General features: G+C 36.1%; 1 protein-coding gene across 3 annotated transcripts in view; it reads left to right on the top strand.

Moving 5' to 3' along the window:
• Window positions 1-20,352, top strand: part of Vha16-1 (Vacuolar H[+] ATPase 16kD subunit 1) — a 46,186-nt gene that overhangs the window by 7,255 nt on the left and 18,579 nt on the right. The window contains exon 1 of one of the 3 annotated variants that reach the window (XM_081738888.1): window positions 9,257-9,438. The exons of 1 other annotated variant lie outside the window; for it this stretch is intronic. In XM_081738888.1, the coding sequence (XP_081595014.1) occupies window positions 9,342-9,438 (97 nt within the window). In that variant the 5' untranslated portion in view covers window positions 9,257-9,341. Of the gene's footprint in view, window positions 1-9,256; window positions 9,439-19,024; window positions 19,302-20,352 lie in introns of those variants that run through there. One more of the 3 variants, XM_081738889.1, reaches the window with a different exon arrangement.

The raw sequence follows: 20,352 nt of genomic DNA, 5'->3' as shown, positions 1-20,352 counted from the left end.
TAGAAGATAATCACTAGACATCCGATTTTTATGCACTTAAAATTCATGAAATATGTATGCAACTATGCTGTTACACATGTCAAAATATGCACTTAATATGCAGTAACAATGCAATACAAAAGCATTTTCAAACATTCAGCGAAGTTGAAAAATGAAATGAAATCTTTGAGTTTTACGTCCCAGGGTTATGCCGGTTAGGCTAAAGAAGACGGTGATGATGAGTAATGAATAAAATGATGGAATAAAGAAAGTGGGAGGAAACGGGAGAAAACCCACGCACACGGTGTTTGTCCACCAGAAGGTTCACTTGGTGGGGGCTGGGATCGAACCCGGAACCCCTAGCACCAAGAGGTGAACGCTCTACCACTGAGTCATCGCGGCCCCATTCAGCGAAGTTATGACGAAATTTTGTAGATGAAACATAACACCGAAATATACATTGCTTTTCAGGAACTTCTCTTCAGAATTTACTTTCATGATAGATGCAGTTTATATACTCCTAACATTTAAGAAAACAAATTATGCGATATAAGAACACGATTTTATCGTTTCATTTTTTCACATTTTGTATTTTAGGGTGCATTTATTTTACACGAAATAATACGATCCTCACTTTTCTGTTTCAACTTTTTTTTTTTTTTTTTAAGTTTTGTTTCTTGGTAAGTACCTCCTGCTCGTAATTAGCTTTACTGTATATCACGAGGTACTTCTCCACATTTTTTTTCATCAGTTTGTACCAGAAAATAATTTCTCAGCACTAACAGATGTTACTGGACAATATTTATAGAGAGGAGCAAGTTTAGTATCTGTATTTTCTGGCAAGTTGAAATCTAACCCTTGAAGATATTTCCCATGGCTTCTGTTATTTGGTAGGTGGAGTTTCTGGCACCTCCGTAAATGTCCTTTCCTCAGCGCGCCCAAATTTACCAGAAACTGACTAGTGCTGAACTTCAACAGCTAGAGTTAAGCATTCACTGAGTAGCATTCCTTGCGTCACATATTTCTTGAATTGATGTCGACACGATATTACAATGTCTTTTTCATTATCAGATTTCTCTTAACGTCTTGACAATTGTAAATGTCTGTGCTCTGCTGATCAGTTGCTAACATTATTGGTCCTCCTTAAACTAGGCATTTTTCCATTTTCTCATGCAAGAAACCATTCTGTTGCATAGACATTTAAAAATACAAACTAAAACTGGGTTTATTGCATACTATAAGCATACATCTGAAATTTAAAAAAAAAAAAAAAAGCTGAATATGCTCTTAAGAACTGATATATGCACTAATCTTTAAAATATGCATTTATATACACTATAAAACTTTAAATTCGAGCTGTGTTAGTTTTGTTAGAAACCTCTACCAGGTTTAGCAGAGATGCGCCTGTGTGAAGTTCGCCCCCCAAAGGTTTGGGCTACACGAGATATTTATTGGGCCAGAAAGTACTTCATTTGGGCTGTTTGGGCTAGCAACTTTTAGCGTTTGGGCTACTCTGGAAACAAAGTTACAGCCTCGCAAAGTTTGAGGGGTCAACTTCACGTTAGCCCCCCCAAGTGTTTGGGCCAGACGAGATTTTTATTGGGCTGGGTAGTCCTTCGTTTGGGCTGATTGGGTCAGCAACTTTTAGCATTTGGGCTATTATAGTTTCCGAAATATGGGCTATTAAACTTTTTGAAAAGTGATTTTCCTGCTTCTTTTGTCGGGGCCAACTTCACTAATATGATATATCTGACAAACATGTTTATGGGAATTTACAGTACTTTGTGTCGACTAGCAGTTTAGGAAGTTTCAAGATTTGGGCTGTTTTCGAAACAGAATTAGAGCTTCACAAAGTTTGTGGGGCCAACTTCACATTAGCCCCAAGTGACTGGGCCAGACAAGATTTTTTTGGGCTGGATAGTACTTCGTTTGGGCTGATTGGGTCAGCAACTTTTAGCGTTTGGGCTAATATAGTTTCAGAAAAATGGGGCTATTAAACTTTTTGGAAAGTGATTTTCCTTCTTCTTTTGTCGAGGCCAACTTCACTAATATGATATTTCTGACAAACATGTTTATTCGAATTTACAGTACTTTCTGTCGACTAGCAGTTTAGGAAGTTTCAAGATTTGGACTGTTTTCGAAATAGAATTAGAGCTTCACAAAGTTTGGGGGGCCAACTTCACGTTAGCCCCCCAAGTAATTGGGCCAGACGAGATTTTTATTTGGCTGGATAGTACTTCGTTTGGGCTGATTGGGTCAGCAACTTTTAGCGTTTGGGCTATTATAGTTTCCGAAATATGGGCTATTAAACTTTTAAAAAGTGATTTTCCTGCTTCTTTTGTCGAGGCCAACTTCACTAATATGATATTTCTGACAAACATGTTTATTCGAATTTACAGTACTTTGTGTCGACTAGCAGTTTAGGAAGTTTCTAGATTTGGGCTATATTTGAAACAGAATTAGAGCTTCACAAAGTTTGTGGGGAGAACTTCACATTAACCCCCAAGTGATTGGACCAGACGAGATTTTTGTTGGGCTGGATAGTACTTCATTTGGGCTGATTGGGTCAGCAACTTTTAGCGTTTGGGCTATTATAGTTTCCGAAATATCGGCTATTAAACTTTTTGAAAAGTGATTTTCCTGCTTCTTTTGTCGGGGCCAACTTCACTAATATGATATTTCTGACAAATATGTTTATTGGAATTTACAGTACTTTGTGTCCACTAGCAATTTAGGAAGTTTCAAAATTTGGGCTGTTTTCGAAACAGAATTAGAGCTTCACAAAATTTGTGGGACCAACTTCACATTAGCCCCAAGTAATTGGGCCAGACGAGATTTTTATTGGGTTGGATAGTACTTCGTTTGGGCTGATTGGGTCAGCAACTTTTAGCGTTTGGGCTATTATAGTTTCCGAAATATGGGCTATTAAACTCTTTGAAAAGTTATTTTCTTGCTTTTTTTTCGGGGCCAAGTTCACTAATATGACATTTCTGACAAATACGTTTACTGGAATTGGCAATACTTTGTGTCGACTAGTAGTGTAATAAATTTCAAGATTTGGGCTGTAGTTGAAATAGTTGGACCTTCACGAAGTTTGGTGGGGCAGGGCTACTTTCAAGCCCTACCAAGTGACTGGACATGACGAAAATTTTATTGGGCTGGATAGTATTTCGTTTGGAGTGATTTGGTCATCAAGTTTTAGTGTTTTGGGCTATTAATATTTAGTCTGTATTTCAAAGAGGTTAGACCTTCAGGTATTTTGCTGCCGGAAATTATAGGTTTCAATGTAATAGGTAGGGATTTTTTTATCTTATAAACTGTTTGGACTATACATCGGTGGAACACCAAATGGTGAAGAAAGATGCAATGTTCCACACATTATGCAAGAGGTTTTGACACAGAATTTCGTCATAATTAATATCTACGATAGTACTAAATTTACATTTGGCAGAGGTTGGAAGTGGTCACCTAAAACCATTAAAATGATTCCGTGCGATTTCGCACTGTACAGTTTTACACAGTGCTCATTATCGAGCAATTTCCCACCGTCTTCTTTATCTGATTAATCATTCTGCAGGTGTGGTGCATTCTCACACGGTCCACCTGCCAATCATGTGATTCATCCTGAAACCGTTTTCACTATAGGGGCAGGGAGGACAGAAAAATGTCAACTAAATAAGAACAGAAACTGAGCAAACACAATTTAAAATAAATATGAACAATTGAATTAATACTGTCTCAATTGAGCCGATGGCTTGAGCAGGCTGGGTTGAAATGAGTGCATCGGCTCGGTTTGACTAGGCTCAACTGAGCCCATGGCTCGAGCCGGCTCGGTTGGATGATTTGTAAGCTCGGCCAACTTCTCGGTTCAGCTCGATAGTGAATGAGCTGTGACCTGAGCAGCTCGAGCCGTTGACAGCCCTAAATCTGGGCCGAGCATTTTTGAACATGTTTGCCCGATGCCCTATAACATTTAATGATTTTTGGCTCGAGCTCGAATACTTGCTTCTCCGGAACTCAAACAGAAAAGCTTGTAAACGGTGTCATTGCCTCCTAGACTCGCCTTGGATTTTGGTATTGAGATATAAACCGCCTGTCTTTCCTCTTTAAATGCTGTGTTGTTGTTGTTGTTGTTAATAATAATAATAATAATAATAATAATAATAATAATAATAATAATAATAATAATAATAATAATAATAATAACAATAATAATAATAATAATAATAATAATATAAAGGAGACTAGTTACAATACTGTATGCTCCTTGAGACTCCATTGGGAATCAAACCTCGAGCTTTTGCATCAAACACAGGTATATATTATTCACGTATTCACGAAAGGCTTACGAATGAATGGATATAAAAATTATTTGGACATAATTCTTCAAGGTTTGACGTAATTCAATTATGTATGTAGTATATATAATTTTCACCAGTGTCTTATTCATAGATCAGATTACCGTATATAACCAAACAATTGTAAAGTTATTGCTTTTACACTTTATTAAGACGGTAATTGTTTTCCAGTCTAAATTTAGGAGATTAAAGCCGATACCTACTTACACAAAATTAGCGCTGTCAAAAATTCAGATTCACAAAATCCGGATTTAGAATTTCAACTGAAACCGAAATCCGAATGTCCCATAATAAAATGTCAGAAACCGAAATTAGAATTTCGGATAATGAAATGTCAAGAACCGAAAACGGACTTCGGATAATGAAATTACGAAAGCCGAAATCCGGATTTCGTATAATAAAATACTAAAATCTGGATATATGCATGTTGGGCAGCATTAGGCAAAATCTTATGGAAAACAATTCCAAATTGTATTACATAAAGACAAAGAAAACATCGTATATTTGAGTATATAGTAACTGGTATCTTAATCTATCTCAAATTAGTTGGCACAAGTATAATCTCCTTTATAAATAACATTTCAAGAACTAAAAAAAAAAAAAAAAAAAAAAAAAAAAAAAAAAAAAGAGAGAGAGACAGAAATTGCACTAATTAGTAAAAGTATTTGTTACAAATATCACATTAGTGAAGATAACCCTGACAAAAGAAGCAGGAAAATCACTTTTCAAAAAGTTTAATAGCCCATATTTCGGAAACTATAATAGCCCAAACGCTAAAAGTTGCTGACCCAATCAGCCCAAACGAAGTACTATCCAGCCAAATAAAAGTCTCGTCTGGCCCAATCACTTGGGGGTTAATGTGAAGTTGGGCCCCAAACTTTGTGAACCTCTAATTCTGTTTCAAATACAGCCCAATTCTAGAAAATTCCTAAACTGCTAGTGGACACAAAGTACTGTAAATTCGAATAAACATGTTTGTCAGAAATATCATATTAGTGAAGTTGGCCTCGACAAAAGAAGCAGGAAAATCACTTTTTAAAAGTTTAATAGCCCATATTTCGGAAACTATAATAGCCCAAACCCTAAAAGTTGCTGACCCAATCAGCCCAAACGAAGTATTATCCAGCCCAATAAAAATCTCGTCTGGCCCAATTACTTGGAGGCTAATGTGAAGTTGCCCCACAAATTTTGTGAAGCTCTAATTCTGTTTCGAATACAGCCCAAATCTTGAAACTTCCTAAATTGCTAGTCGACACAAAGTACTGTAAATTCCCATAAAATATGTTTGTCAGAAATATCATATTAGTGAAGTTGGCCCCTACAAAAGAATCAGGAAAATCACTTTTCAAAAAGTTTAATAGCCCATATTTCGGAAACTATAATAGCCCAAACGCTAAAAGTTGCTGACCCAATCAGCCCAAACGAAGTACTATCCAGCCAAATAAAAGTCTCGTCTGGCCCAATCACTTGGGGGTTAATGTGAAGTTGGGCCCCAAACTTTGTGAACCTCTAATTCTGTTTCAAATACAGCCCAATTCTAGAAAATTCCTAAACTGCTAGTGGACACAAAGTACTGTAAATTCGAATAAACATGTTTGTCAGAAATATCATATTAGTGAAGTTGGCCTCGACAAAAGAAGCAGGAAAATCACTTTTTAAAAGTTTAATAGCCCATATTTCGGAAACTATAATAGCCCAAACCCTAAAAGTTGCTGACCCAATCAGCCCAAACGAAGTATTATCCAGCCCAATAAAAATCTCGTCTGGCCCAATTACTTGGAGGCTAATGTGAAGTTGCCCCACAAATTTTGTGAAGCTCTAATTCTGTTTCGAATACAGCCCAAATCTTGAAACTTCCTAAATTGCTAGTCGACACAAAGTACTGTAAATTCCCATAAAATATGTTTGTCAGAAATATCATATTAGTGAAGTTGGCCCCTACAAAAGAATCAGGAAAATCACTTTTCAAAAAGTTTAATAGCCCATATTTCGGAAACTATAATAGCCCAAACGCTAAAAGTTGCTGACCCAATCAGCCCAAACGAAGTACTATCCAGCCCAATAAAAATCTCGTCTGGCCCAATCACTTGGGGGCTAATGTGGAGTTGGCCCCACAAACTTTGTGAAGCTCTAATTCTGTTTCAAATATAGCCCAAATCTAGAAACTTCCTAAACTGCTAGTGGACACAAAGTACTGTAAATTCCAATAAACATGTTTGTCAGAAATATCATATTAGTGAAGTTGGCCCCGACAAAAGAAGCAGGAAAATCACTTTTCAAAAAGTTTAATAGTCCATATTTCGGAAACTATAATAGCCCAAACGCTAAAATTTGCTAGCCCAAACAGCCCAAATGAAGTACTTTCTGGCCCAATAAATATCTCGTGTAGCCCAAACTTTTGGGGGGCCAACTTCACACAGGCCAGAGGTGCATATAAGCAAACAAAATATGCATTTATATAAAAAAAAAATCCGATGTCTAGTAATCACTGAACGTAATAATAACAAATATTGGACACTGATATGATGTTAGGTCCTACCCAACCCCTTCATAATTTAACGAGTCCCACTATTCCTATTAAGTGGTAGACAAACACCGTTGCGTGGGTTTTCTCGGAGTTCTACCATTTTTTCTCACTTTCTTCATTCCACCATTTTATTTATTCATTCTTACCATCGCCGTCTCCTTTAGCCTACATGGCCTAGCTTTGGGACGTAAAACTGAAAGATTTCATTTCACTTTTTCTTTCCTGTTCAACTTTGCCTTTTCTTGATAAGGAAATAACAATGATCTTGGGAGCGAATAGCTTCTCTCAAAGTGTTAGTTCACCAGCAACTGTTTTATGAATACAAATTTTTCTTTGTGAAAATTATATATATATATATATATATATATATACTAGCAGCGTTCACCCCGCTTCGCTGCGGTCACCCCGGAACGCAATAAACTTTGTTACTTAGATAATTTTTACTTTTTCGCTTTCAAGTGATATGATAAAAACCATAGAAGATTGCAGTAAATCTTAACATTATATCGCCTGTCATTTATGTTAACCCGCCCCGCTTCGCTGCGGTCATCCCGGTGCTGGCATATTGTAAAAGTGTCTGTAAAAATAAGCAAATCAATTAAAAAATTTTAAACAGAAGATTCAAGCTATTTTCCGCTGTATATCGCCTGTCATTTATGTTAACCCGCCGAGTGACACGGTCATGCGGGTTGCATATAAATACGTTTATTTTTACCTATGATGAACTAATAACAAAGGATTTGTACGTTATGGACACTTGAATGGTCAATTATCTCAAGACACTGGTAATTAAAATTTAAAGTGATATGATAAAAACCATCTAGGGTCCAAATCCTAATAACCCCCCAAAAATGAAAGAAATTGGTTCAGCCGTATTAGCGTGATGAGCGGACAAAAAATTGTACGTTCTCTTTTATATATATAGATATATATATATATATATTAAAAGCTTTCTTCGACAGGTTTGAAACTTCCAGAAATTTTGAATCTTTGTTCCCATTGTCTTATTGGTTTTATGTTTCGTCCAGGTAATTCTCTTCATATTCACATTTTATAGGTGTCAAGTCCTTTTCCCATTATGTTTATGTTTATTCTCCGTATAGAACACATTACTCTACGTGAAGTATCTGAGTAACCCCTAGCACGGCTGTATGCTCGTAAACATAAACATGTTTTTAGATCAAAAGATTCAATATATTTCAATCAAAAATTTTCTTGTACTCCTTATATCTGGAGAACTACATACAGTGTAGCCAAATCCAAAATATCACTTAACTCAGTATGATCTGCTTATTCCGTAGAAAATACGAAAATTCGATTTAGGGCTCGTTCAAAAATTTTGTGGCCCTTTGATCCAAAAACTAACAATATATTTCAATCAAAAATTTTCTTGTACGCCTTATACCTAAACAACTACATACAGTGTAGCCAAACCCAAACTATAGTTTATCACTTAACTCAGTATGTTGTGATCATTTCGTAGAAAATACGAAAACTCGATTTAGGTGCCGTTTAAAAATTTTATGGCCGCTGATCAAATACCAAATTTCAATCAAAAATGTTCTTATACGCCTTATATCTGGAGAACTATGTATAGTGTAGCCAAGCCCAAACTATCACTTAACTCAGTATGATGTGCTTATTCCGTAGAAAATACGAAAACTCGATATAGGGGCTATTCGAAAATTGTGTGGCTCATGATCCAAAAACTAATTATTGGCCAAGATCGCAATCTTTTCATGATTTTTTTTTTTATAATTCCTAAAATTCTTGGCCAAGATCGCAATCTTTTGATCCATTTTTGGAATCATTCCTGAAATTCACGTTTAAAGTGTACTTCAATATACAGAATTAGAGTATTTTTTATATTTACAACTTGTATGATTGTCTTAATTTGTAACGGTATGCCATACCAACTAATACCGTCCTAATTCGATCACTGAATAAATTTGACTCCTCCTCCTCTCCAACTTGTTCAACAACCGACAAAATCAGTCCACATTCTTCCTTAAAGCGTTTTTTGCCATTCTTATCCTTGTGCATTGAAATAATAGTAATAATACAAAAATCTTTTATCAAGAATCTTCCTGACGTAACATTAGCTGCTAAGCTTATCTATATTTGAAGTCCGACAAAGATATTAGTATTGATAATTCTATTGACTTGATAATGTTCACAATTGGAAATTCAATAACAGATAACGACGAAAATATATACGGACAAATATCGAGAATATTTATTGGTAGATATGTTAGCTATCTGAATTATCGTACCAATCGTATTGCAAAATACAAAACAATGCACTTGAATACTTTTATCTTCAGCTCCTTTTCCTGAAGAGTCTATGATTACGTGCTATTACGAAGACCATTTGCTTTGTGTTTCTGTTGGGGATCTCAGGAGTAAATTATATCCCTAAGTGCAGTGCGTCGTACCTAATTCTTTAAACTTGTGCTTAACCGAGTGTCAAAAACAAAATGCCTGACGGTTGTAATTATGAAGACTGTGCCGATAAACCAGCATATGCTCCTTTCTTCGGAGCTATGGGTGTGGCTGCTTCCATAATATTTAGTGGTAAGAATTAGTAATAAATAGTTGATAATTTGATTCTGTTCTGCCTTTAGTCTAGTTTTGTTTGAGTGTTGTGCCCGAATTTAGGGTTAACATAGACCTTATTTTTAGTAAGGGCCTCATTCCTTGACAATTTTCGCAAAATTTACAGACCACAACGGAACGAAAATTATGTGTTTAAAACTTTTAGCGATGAGTCTGTAAGAAAACAGTTGCAAAGAATTTATGATTCAAAGACGTAAAGCTTGCGTCGCTGACGCTATGTCACAAAATCAGTTATATAATATTGAATACCGCGAACTAGATCGCAAATCTTGCGTTGCGTCGACGCGAAGCGGTACGGGAAAAGGTACCTGATTTGAAGGCTCTTGTCCTGTTGTCTTGCCGGTTTATATTTTGTGTTTGTTTCCAGTCGTGATTAACTTTTCACCCATTGTTTGTGTGTTCTATCCTCATTGTAGTATTTTACTGTATTATTTTTGATATCATACAATTTTACATTAAGAACTACATACGTAATCTTACTTTATGGTAGGGCTGTGGTGGCTCAGTGGTAGAGCGTCCACGTGTTGTCCCGGTTTCGATCCCGGCTACCGCCAAGTGAACTTTGTGCTGGACAAACACCGTGTGGGGGTTTCCTTGCGTTTCTCCTGTTTCCTCCCACTTTCTTCATTTCATTCATTTCTCAACATCACCATCTCTTTTAGCTTAGCCGGCATAACTGCGGGACGTAAAACTCAAAGATTTCAAAGATTTTTATTTTATGGTACACTTAAGTGTTGCTAGAGTGTGCCACTTCACCGCATAACCTAAAGTTCATTTGCAATCTTTGGATCCAAGATGCATTTTACTTTTAGTGTTGTAGTCTAGTCTCCTAAATTTTTAACAAATTCTCTTCTCCTTTCCATTATCAAAGTATCCTTTCTCGATTCTCGTCTCGTCTCATTTTATAAATTTACGTGCTGATTATTTTCTTAATTACATCTAGAAAGTTATCGCAATCCCACATCACGAGTGGTCTATGAAGAGTGTGAAATAACATTTCATTTGTACGGTATTTATTCTTGGAATATATTGTGTAATGACTTGCATATCTTTCAACGTTGATAAATGCTTTTCATTGTGTTCACACAATTTCTTTATCAATTTATAGTTTTTATACTGTGAACCCCGTAACAGTAAAACAGTGTTTGAAATTTATGACCTGGGTGCATATTTTTTAATCACGCTCGACTGTAACCATGGAAGCTAAATAGGCTGTTCTGATTGGTTGAAATTATTTGTTTCTCGCCACGTAGCACACACATAGCAAAAATCAAAAGCTGGCTGCTATCGTTTCTCGTAGTCGAGCGTGCACCCTCCCCATTGGCCTAGTGGCGAGCACGTGCGCCTTTGGTGTACGGTGTCCCGGGTTCGATTCCCGGCGGAAGAGCCTTTGTGATTTTAACTGTCCTCGATGTTTCTGTGTTCTAGGTGATTGGGAAAAAGGCAAGTAAACGAGAAAGCTAAGTGAAATTGAGTAATAAGTAGTTCAAGTAAGTTACTAAGATACGTTCGGTGTCAGTTAACTTTAAAAACATGCATGCTAGCGCAACAGGCTAGTAATCATAATCATTTTTGGCGTGGGTTCAAACCCAGCCCAAGGAAAGTTTTTTTATATTTTTTATAACACTTTTTTCATTTAATTTAAGATGAAACTAATACTCAAAAAAGTGATATACTTACGTTACGCGTGCAGTTTTGCTATACAAATCTATAGTATAAGTAGTAGTAGTAGTAGTAGTAATAGTAGGAAGCCCCGCAGGGTACGTTTTATTTCACCTTGACCCTATGCAACCAGTGAGAAACGTGTATTTAGTTCCTATGGCTAGGGTCAAGCGTGAAAAAAATATGCGAACTGGGTGAATTAGAGTCATCCACGAGACTCGAGAAACTTCTCATTTTTTGATTATCGTGTGGAAAACGAGATGGGATTTCCTATATTTCTCGTTTCGTCCCGAAATTGAAAATGCAACTCTTTTATTGTTTTCGAGACAAGAATCGTTCTTGTCTCGAGGGTAACAATAGTAACTATCCTAACCTTGAATACTCATATATCCAACAGGAATTAATTCAAGATGGTTCTTTTAATGGTTAGATACTTTCTACCGAAGGAAAGATTGAAAGTAAACGTTCCACCAAAGTGTCCCTGGTTTGAAATTGCAGAAATATTGTAGTCCTAGTTTTAGTGTACCTGCGTGAAGCGTAGCTGAAACAGCCTGATATGTCGGATCAACGTCTCTCGATCCTTTAAGAGATGTCTCTATTTTGTATGAGCACTGGACAGTATCTTTCCCTTTTATTGTAAACAGAATTAAATAATAGTGCCATCTTGGTGTTTCAACCCAATGATTCATATGGGGAATTATGTTTTTTGTTTCCTTTCAAATGAACAAGGATATTAATTTTGACTCCACTTCTTCAAAACAAGGTATATATATAAGGTGTTTCAAAACAACACCTACAACGCTTGAGAGGTGATTCCTGATACCAAGATAAGACAAAAAGTATAGATCAACCTGGGTGCACAAATGCTTTCTTTCGGAGTTATAAGCTCCCGAAAACAGGAAAACATTAACTTGAAAGGTCCATAGCTCCAAAATATTGGACCTGGCATAGTCGGGTCAAGACTTCACTTAGAAACTAGAATGTGCATTATCCAAAAATTCATGTTTCAGAACCCTGCGGTACTTAAGCAACTGTTTCTACAGAGGTAGTTGGTGAGTACTTCAAATTATATGTCCGTAGCGAAACTCCCTCTATAAAATTTGTTGCATGAGTACCTTAGGATTCCGAAACATGGATTATTGGAATAGGGCACATATTGTTTCTAAGTGAAGTCTCTTGACCCGACAATGGTATAGTCCCATAGATTTGGTGCTATGAACCTTTAAAGTATATATTTTTTTCATGTTTCCGGCAGCCTATAATTCCGAAAGGAAGCATTTGTGCACCCAGGTTGATCTATATTTTTTGTCTTATCTTGGTATCAGGAATCACATTCAAACGTTGTCAGTGTTGTTTTGAAACACCCTGTATACATATATCAATCTAATTACAAAATGGAAACATCTAGGTTTGTCAGTCTGTGCGTTACGCTTATTCCTAATAAAAAACAATGTTCTTATGTTTTCTTAAAAAAATTTCCCTCGACTGACACAAAATTTTCCCTTTTCTTATCCATTTTTTCCTAGTTGTTGTTGAGTTAAAATTCCTGTGACAGAAGTAATGTGATAAGTTTACTTTAGTTATATTAAAGGAAGTACGAGGCGTATCTGGGAAGTAAGTACCGTTTTGAAAAAAAAATCTAGTAAACATATAATTAAAAAAAATATTTCACAAGAAAGAGCATATCTTACATTACTTTTCCACATACTTTCCACCGTTGTTGAGACACTTGTCGTAGCGGTGGACCAAGTTATCTAGTCCTTCCTCACAGAACGATGCCGCCAGTGAGTTTGACACTATATGCCACCAGTGATGAGACAGCGAGACCATTGCTGTACAGCGAGTTTCACTTCGTCGGGAATTTGCCTGAAAGCGTTGTCATAGTGAAACATCTGTTCTCACGGACTTTTTCATCGATTTTTCTCACCAAATTATCGTTGACAACAAGGCCGACCACTCCAGGACTCATTGTGGACCATTAGTTCGATCGTCATTAAACATCCCCACTCACTTTTTCACCATAAACATCTTTAATTTGACGTTGAATTTCTGCCGGTTTCACATTCTTTGAAATTTAAAAATCGAATTACCGAACGAATCTCACAGTCGGCGGGATCGTCAATTGTTTTAGACATTTTAAACTTGCAGTGTAAACAGACAACACTACGCAGAGCAACCAAAATGGCGCCAGTTGAGAGCAGACGAACAAGAACGACTAGCGCGCATGCGCGGAACGCCGATCGCAGCGCAGCAGCGGTGGGAATGCGAAACAGTACTTTCTTTCCGGATACGCCTCGTATGAACCACATTTGTTTTGTTCATTTGTTTTTGTTTCTATTTCTTTTACTTCTCTTTCACTATTTTAAAACGAAAAATGATACAAATATACCCAGCGAACAGAGAACAATTTATGTTACTTTGAACACACATACACACTGTTGCTATTATATTAGTTTAATTCTGAAGAACAAAGAAAAATTTTAACATTTATATTAGTCACCTACGGTGGTGGTTCAGTGCTCTCCCCTCTGGTCTAGTGGCTAGCACGTGTGCCTTTGGTGTACGGAATCCCGGGTTCGATTCCCGGTGTGATTTGACTGTTCTCGATGTTTCTGTGTTCGTATCCCAGTCGATCTAGGAGATTGGAAAAGCCAGTTAAACGAGTAAAGCAAGTAAAATTAGTAATAAGTAGTTCAAGTAAGTTACTGAAACACATTCGGTGAGTCAGTTAACTTTAAAAAAAAAGTGATAGAGCGTTCACCTCTGGTACACGGGGCTCTTGGTTCGATTCCAGTTCGCGCTACGTGAGCTTCTTGGTGGATGAACACGTATCCGTGGGTTTTCCCGGGGAAATCCTGTTTCCTCTCACTTTCTACATTCCAGTATTGCATTCATTTATCACCGTCTCTTTTAGCCTAGTTGGCATAATCGTGGCACGTAAAATTTAAATATTTCATTTCTTTTTGTACATTAATCAAGCAATTCACACTAGAATTTCCTTGGATCTTCACGTTTAATCAAAAAATCCCTTTATGAAAAAGAACCTCACTTAACATCCGAACGAGTTGAAGCAATTCTTGTAAAATTTTATTTCACATTCTGCATTCTTTAACTAAAACAAGAGAACGGCAAACCTTTGTTTTTCTTTTATGTTAAAGTCCTTAGAGTGCAATTTTTTCATTTTTATTTATTTATTTATGGCACTTGCTTTCTATCTGGCCTTCTAGTCTAATAATAGCGTCCTCCCCTACAGATTTTGGTGGGGGAAATTGCAAGCATAAAATTTTTGGTGGGGGAAATTCCCCCGTCCCCCGAGATTTCACACCCTGGTTGCGTGCCCTTCATCCCTTTGAAATATTGAACCTGAATTCAAAACGGCGGATTTTTAGATGGCCGCCATGACGTCAAATTACACCACCTGAGTATCTGGTGGACTTCCACCCCAATTACCCAATCCAAAGTTTCGTCGTTTTTCCTCAGGCCATTTAAAAAATACACGGGTAGTGCTGGACTTTTGTCACCCTTGTAACTGAAAATAGAGGTACTCACATAGTAAATTTTCATCCCAAGAGTTGTCCAGGAAATAATCTTATTGGATTTATTCGTGCTAGGCTTATATTGTCAGAGAAGAATTTGCACTTCATTTTAGATTTTGTTTTATTAGGCCCGTCAATAAGGGATGATTTAGGGTCGAATAAGGAAAAAAGTGGTGGAAAGCTGGAACAAATTTTATTTTCTTTATATAAGTGTCCGTAACAACATACTAATTTTGCACCACTCTACCACCCCGGATTTGGCCACCATCTTAGAAAAATGGCGCCAAAAATAAGGTTTTTTTTTTTTTTGTAAATATCTCGCATGGTAAGCATTTTAGAGCAAAACATGTTATTACAAAATATAATCTACATTAAATTCTCTACAAGAAATGTTGTCTTCATTTTTCTCTAGGATTCACCATTTAGATGTTATAGGCGTGGCAAATTACGCATTTTTCTTTCAGCATCGCTTTAGAGCAGAACTTTAACGAAAATTTTCTGATACTACTTTGTCTTAGTGATTTTTTAATATAAAATATAAATTAATATATTTTCATTCGTTGCAGGTGTAACTAAGGATAAGTAATCAGATCTATTAGATCATCTATGTTCAAGATGTCAGCTAATTTTTTTTTTTTTTTTTTTTTTTTTTTTTTTTATCTGTGAGATACTTCTCGGTGATGGTGTTACATGTATAGTGAAAGAAAAGGGACTGAAAACATTAGTAGACTGCAGTATTAAACTGAAAGATGGAAACGAATGTCAACTTAACCCTTATCCGGGCAAGACATTTTTGTAACTTAAACGGGCAACCGGGGTCTGTGAGGCCCAGTATATATTTTAAGTGCAGAATACACAAAATCAATGCCTATTGTCACTTACTGTTTAGACTAGTCTAGAATGTAGTCTAGAATGTACCGGTATATATTTTTGTCAAGTAGCGAAACTTCGTGTCACGCTTTTGTAAGCCAAGCAGAATAGCAAATCCGGTCCAGACATTTTTGTAACGTAAACGGGCAACCGGGGCCTGTCAGGCCCAGTATAAATTTTAAGTGCAGAACACTCAAAATTCAATGTCTGTTGCCGCATACTGTTCCGACTAAAGGTTACAATAGTCACGTGTTCAATATATAATTATGTGACAATTTGATCTAATATTTGACAGGAATTTCACTAAAGTTATACGGGGTCTCCTAGGCCCCGGTTACGTCAGGAAAAGATTTTCAAATTAAAAAAAAAAAAACATTAGCTTTACCAACTCGATATGTTCCTGATTTTAACTTCGACGAAAGATAGAAGAATTCAGTATTTTATGTCTTCGAAATATGTATGGTTATTGAGAAATTTTAGAAAAATGAAGCTACTGAGCCTGGGAGGCCCCGGTTGCCCGGATAAAGGTTAAGGGACTGAGAAGTGTTACACTTCATGAAAAGTGTAGAAAAGTTTATACAAAAGCAAGAAGTAGCAAAGCGTTGCTGTCACAACGTCACCTACGCCGATAACCCTTAGGTCAGTAGTATTAAGATTTAATTATCAAGAAGCCTGCCTGTTTTGTAGACAATTTACATCAGATGAATTTTTAAAGAGACAGAGTAAATAACTTGTGAGTGAACGTGAGAGTGTACATCGCGTCGAAACAAGGAGGAGTGACAATTTTCATTCAGTGAATTTTTTCAAGATTCTAATGATGCACTGCCAACTGAAAAAAACAATAAGAACTAAATTGAAAGAAAATTACTCAGAAGATATTATTATATCAACAAACAAAAACATAAAGCCCATAGTTTGCTTCCGTGATACAGGGCATAAAATTCTCATGGATGCATGGTATGATCGTCAAAAGCGTAAATATATGGTCGAAGAGAAGTTGAGAATCATAATGACAGCCAGGCAAATAATTGCTGAAGATATCAAATCCTAGGTTTACGAAACTGATGATTAGTCATCAGCAGATAATCTTTGAATAACGTTAATTGATTGATTCCTGGGACCTTAAAATGCCTTCTCGACACTACTATATTGAAAAACAAGACAGGAAATAGCACAAAATGGGAAAGAAAAAGTATAACAATTTCTCACGTCATAACTGCAATTTTATCCTCATCGCAAGTAGGACTTGCGGTGCATCTTAATCAAGAGTATGGTAGTAAGCATCTTCTTAATGTTCTCTCTTCATTAGGACTGTGTGCACCATATGCTGAGGCAGCACTCTTTCAAGTTTCGGTTCTTCTGCACCCTGCATTCTTTGTTTGTTGATATAATATCTTCTGAGTAATTTTCTTTCAGTTTAGTTCTTATTGCTTTTTCAGTTGGCAGTGCATCATTATAATCTTGAAAAATTTCACTAAATGAAAATTGGCACTCTTCCTTTTAGCTTCAAGGAGGTTGAAAGCATAAGCCATGGCATCTGAAACATTATCTTTCGGACTACCATGTTTCATTCCATAATAAATATTGTAGAACTTTTTCATGAATGAGGAATGGCATCTGGCTTCAGCAGCAACTAAATCATGAACATTGCCAATCCTAATACTAACTTCTTTGTCCCAGTCGTCATTATTCCTATCGGCTGCTTCCATAATAGAATCTTTAACTTGAATGGTTTCGACGCGATGTACACTCTCACGTTTATTCACAAGTTACTTACTCTGTCTCTTTAAAAATTCATCTGTACATTGTCTAGAAAACACACAGGCTTCGTGAAAATTAAGTCTTAGTACTACTGACCTAAGGGTTATCGACGTAGGTGAAGAAGTACGTTGTGACAGCAACGCTTTGCTACTTCTTGCTTTTGTATAAACTTTTCTTCACTTTTCATGAAGTGTAATACTTCTCAGTCCCTTAAGTTGACATTCGTTTCCATCTTTCACTTTAATACTGCAGTCTACTAATGTTTTCAGTCCCTTTTCTTTTACTATACATGTAACACCATCACCGAAAAGTATCTCACAGATTAAAAAAAAAAAAAAAATCAGCTGACATCTTGAACATAGATGATCTAATAGATCTGATTACTTATCCTTAGTTACACCTGCAATGAATGAAAAAATATATATATTTATATTTTATAGTAAAAAATCACTAAGACAAAATAGTATCAAAAAATTTTCGTTAAAGTTATGCTACAAAGCAATGCTGAAAGAGAAATGCGTAATTTGCCACGCCTATGACATCTAAACGGTGCATCCTAAAGAAAAAATGAAGAGAACATTTCTTGTAGAGAATTTAATGTAGATTATTTTGTAATAACATGTTTTGCTCTAAAATGCTTACCATGCGAGATATTTACAAAAAACTTATTTTTGGCGCCATTTTTCCAAGATGGCGGCCAAATCCGGGGTGGTAGGGTGGTGCAAAATAAGTATGTTGTTACGGACACATATAAAGAAAATAAAATTTGTTCCAGCTTTCCACCATTTTTTTTTCCTCATTCGACCCTTCATTGATTGGCCTATATACGGTGGAAAATATTTTTTCTGTTACTTTCGTTTCGTTAATTCTTTCGTTTTAAAGTTAGCTACAATATTATTCTTAATAGTGAAAAAAGGAAGTAAACAGTTTAATTAATGATTCAATTTTTAATGATTGAATTTTTTGATTCAATGAGAGAAATGTCTAACTTTAGTTGATCGAGCCAAGGGCTCATTCTGTAACAATTTGGCCAACGCAATATAAAATGTTTGCTTCTTCTTATTTGCGATAATAGGCATAGGTGCAAGAATTGATTTGTGTGCATTTTGTGTTGCATTACATTCTGCAATTTCTGCGACGTGCGATAATAGGCATAGGAGCAAGAATTGATTTGTGTGCATTTTGTGTTGCATTACATTCTGCAATCTGCGACGGCTGGTATGGAATAATTCCCTAAGTCTATATTGTCGGAGCAACTTTGCACTTCTGTTTCATAAGTTTTTATTTTTGCATACTTCCTTTTTTTTTAAAAAAAAAAAGAAATATAGTTATAATATTCCTAATACTCAAAAAAGAAAATAAATTGTTTCATTAATTATTTTATTCAACGAGATAAATGTCTAACTTTGGTTGATTGATTCTAACTTGGCTTATATTGTCGGAGCACAATTTGCACCTCATTTTAGATTCTACTTCATATGGGAAAAAAAATTGTGTTACTTTCTAATTCATGTTTTGAAATATAGTTATAACATTCCAAATACTCAAAAAAAGAAAGTAAATGGTTTCATTAATTGTTTGATTCAACGGGAGAAAAGTCGGTTTAACTTTAGTAAGAATTTATTGACGGAATAGTTATCAACTGCATGTTAACTTGCCAACCTTGCCTGGCGTGACGTAAAAACACGAAGGGATAGAACAAGAATTCGTATTCGTTGCGTGCAAGAACCCAGTTCTACTGAAGCCAATGGTGGTAGCTGTAACACCGAGGTACTAGCTGACAATTCTACCATCACATGATCAGAAGTCACAGTAGGCCATATTTGTCAGTGGACCGGTCGTATAGTGAACAGACACATTTTTACGCGTAGTAGTAATTTATTGTATATATCTCAAATTTCATAATGGCTCATCCGAGTGAAAATCCAGCAAACCCTATCTATGGACCATTTTTCGGAGTAATGGGAGCAGCATCGGCGATTGTTTTTAGTTGTGAGTGAATTTTTGTATTGATTTCAATGAAACCATGCAATTCGCATTTGTCAGCTGTGCAATACTTATTCCATTGGAACATGTAGTTAGTGCCAATGTTATATTCGTGTAGAAAATGCTTTTTGTGGTTGCTTAGTATATGTGTGAGTAGAATAGAAATTAAAATGTGTTCCTGTACACACTACATACGTGTAGCAGAGCAAGTGGTATTTAGTGCAGACGATATGATTTCCATAACGTATGCTGAATTTCGTAGTTATTCACCTCGTGTGGTCCGTGACTGGAAAAACCGGAGGGTGATATTGCGAGAGCTGTGACTCATTCGAAAAATGTACAAAGTTCGGGGCAAATTTAATGTAAAATTCGTTCATTTGGGGAAGTTATATTAAGAAAGAAAAAAATAAAACTGGCAAGGTGATGTCATAAAAGAAAGTCGAACGCAACTAGACATTCCAATTAGAAAAAAAAAGTGACCTGACCAGTTTCTAATCAGTTTTCGTGTCAAGCGCGGTAGTAAATGCGTAATGCTCTAATTTTGTAACTGTAATAGACTACCATATTTTTCACTTTGAATTCTTATATGCGGTAAAATTATTTTAGTCACTCAAATCATTCAATGCTGTGACTTGAATAAAGCGCTAGAAATGTTGGTATACTTTAATAGAGTGGCAAATCAAGTGTAGAATTAGATGAATTTTATACCGCTTTATATGGTCAGATAATGTAGTGGAAAAGTTCTCGGCAATATTTTTTGTAGGAAGTAGCTAGAAGGTTAAAGTGAAATTCAAGGATTTGAAAACTAAGCTAAATTTTTAATTACGAACACTGTCTTGTTTTATTTAGTGGTAGTTATCATTAACTTAATGGTTACATGAGATGATTCGGTGGTTAGCCCTTTTTTCCTTGGAAGTGGGTGGATCTAGGAAGAAGCCATATTGCTCACTACCGGTAGGTTGTTCCTAGGATTCTCAACAGATGGCTTCAGCTGCTAAAATAAAATAGAGAATGCATGAAAAGTGCAGCTTTGAAGATTGCTACAAAAAATACAGTA

This window comes from Thermobia domestica, chromosome 14 (assembly GCF_964235325.1).
Source record: "Thermobia domestica chromosome 14, izTheDome1.hap1.1, whole genome shotgun sequence".
Taxonomy (NCBI): domain Eukaryota; kingdom Metazoa; phylum Arthropoda; class Insecta; order Zygentoma; family Lepismatidae; genus Thermobia; species Thermobia domestica.
Note: the sequence above shows the minus strand (reverse complement) of the source record. Positions and strands in the feature narration are given on the sequence as shown.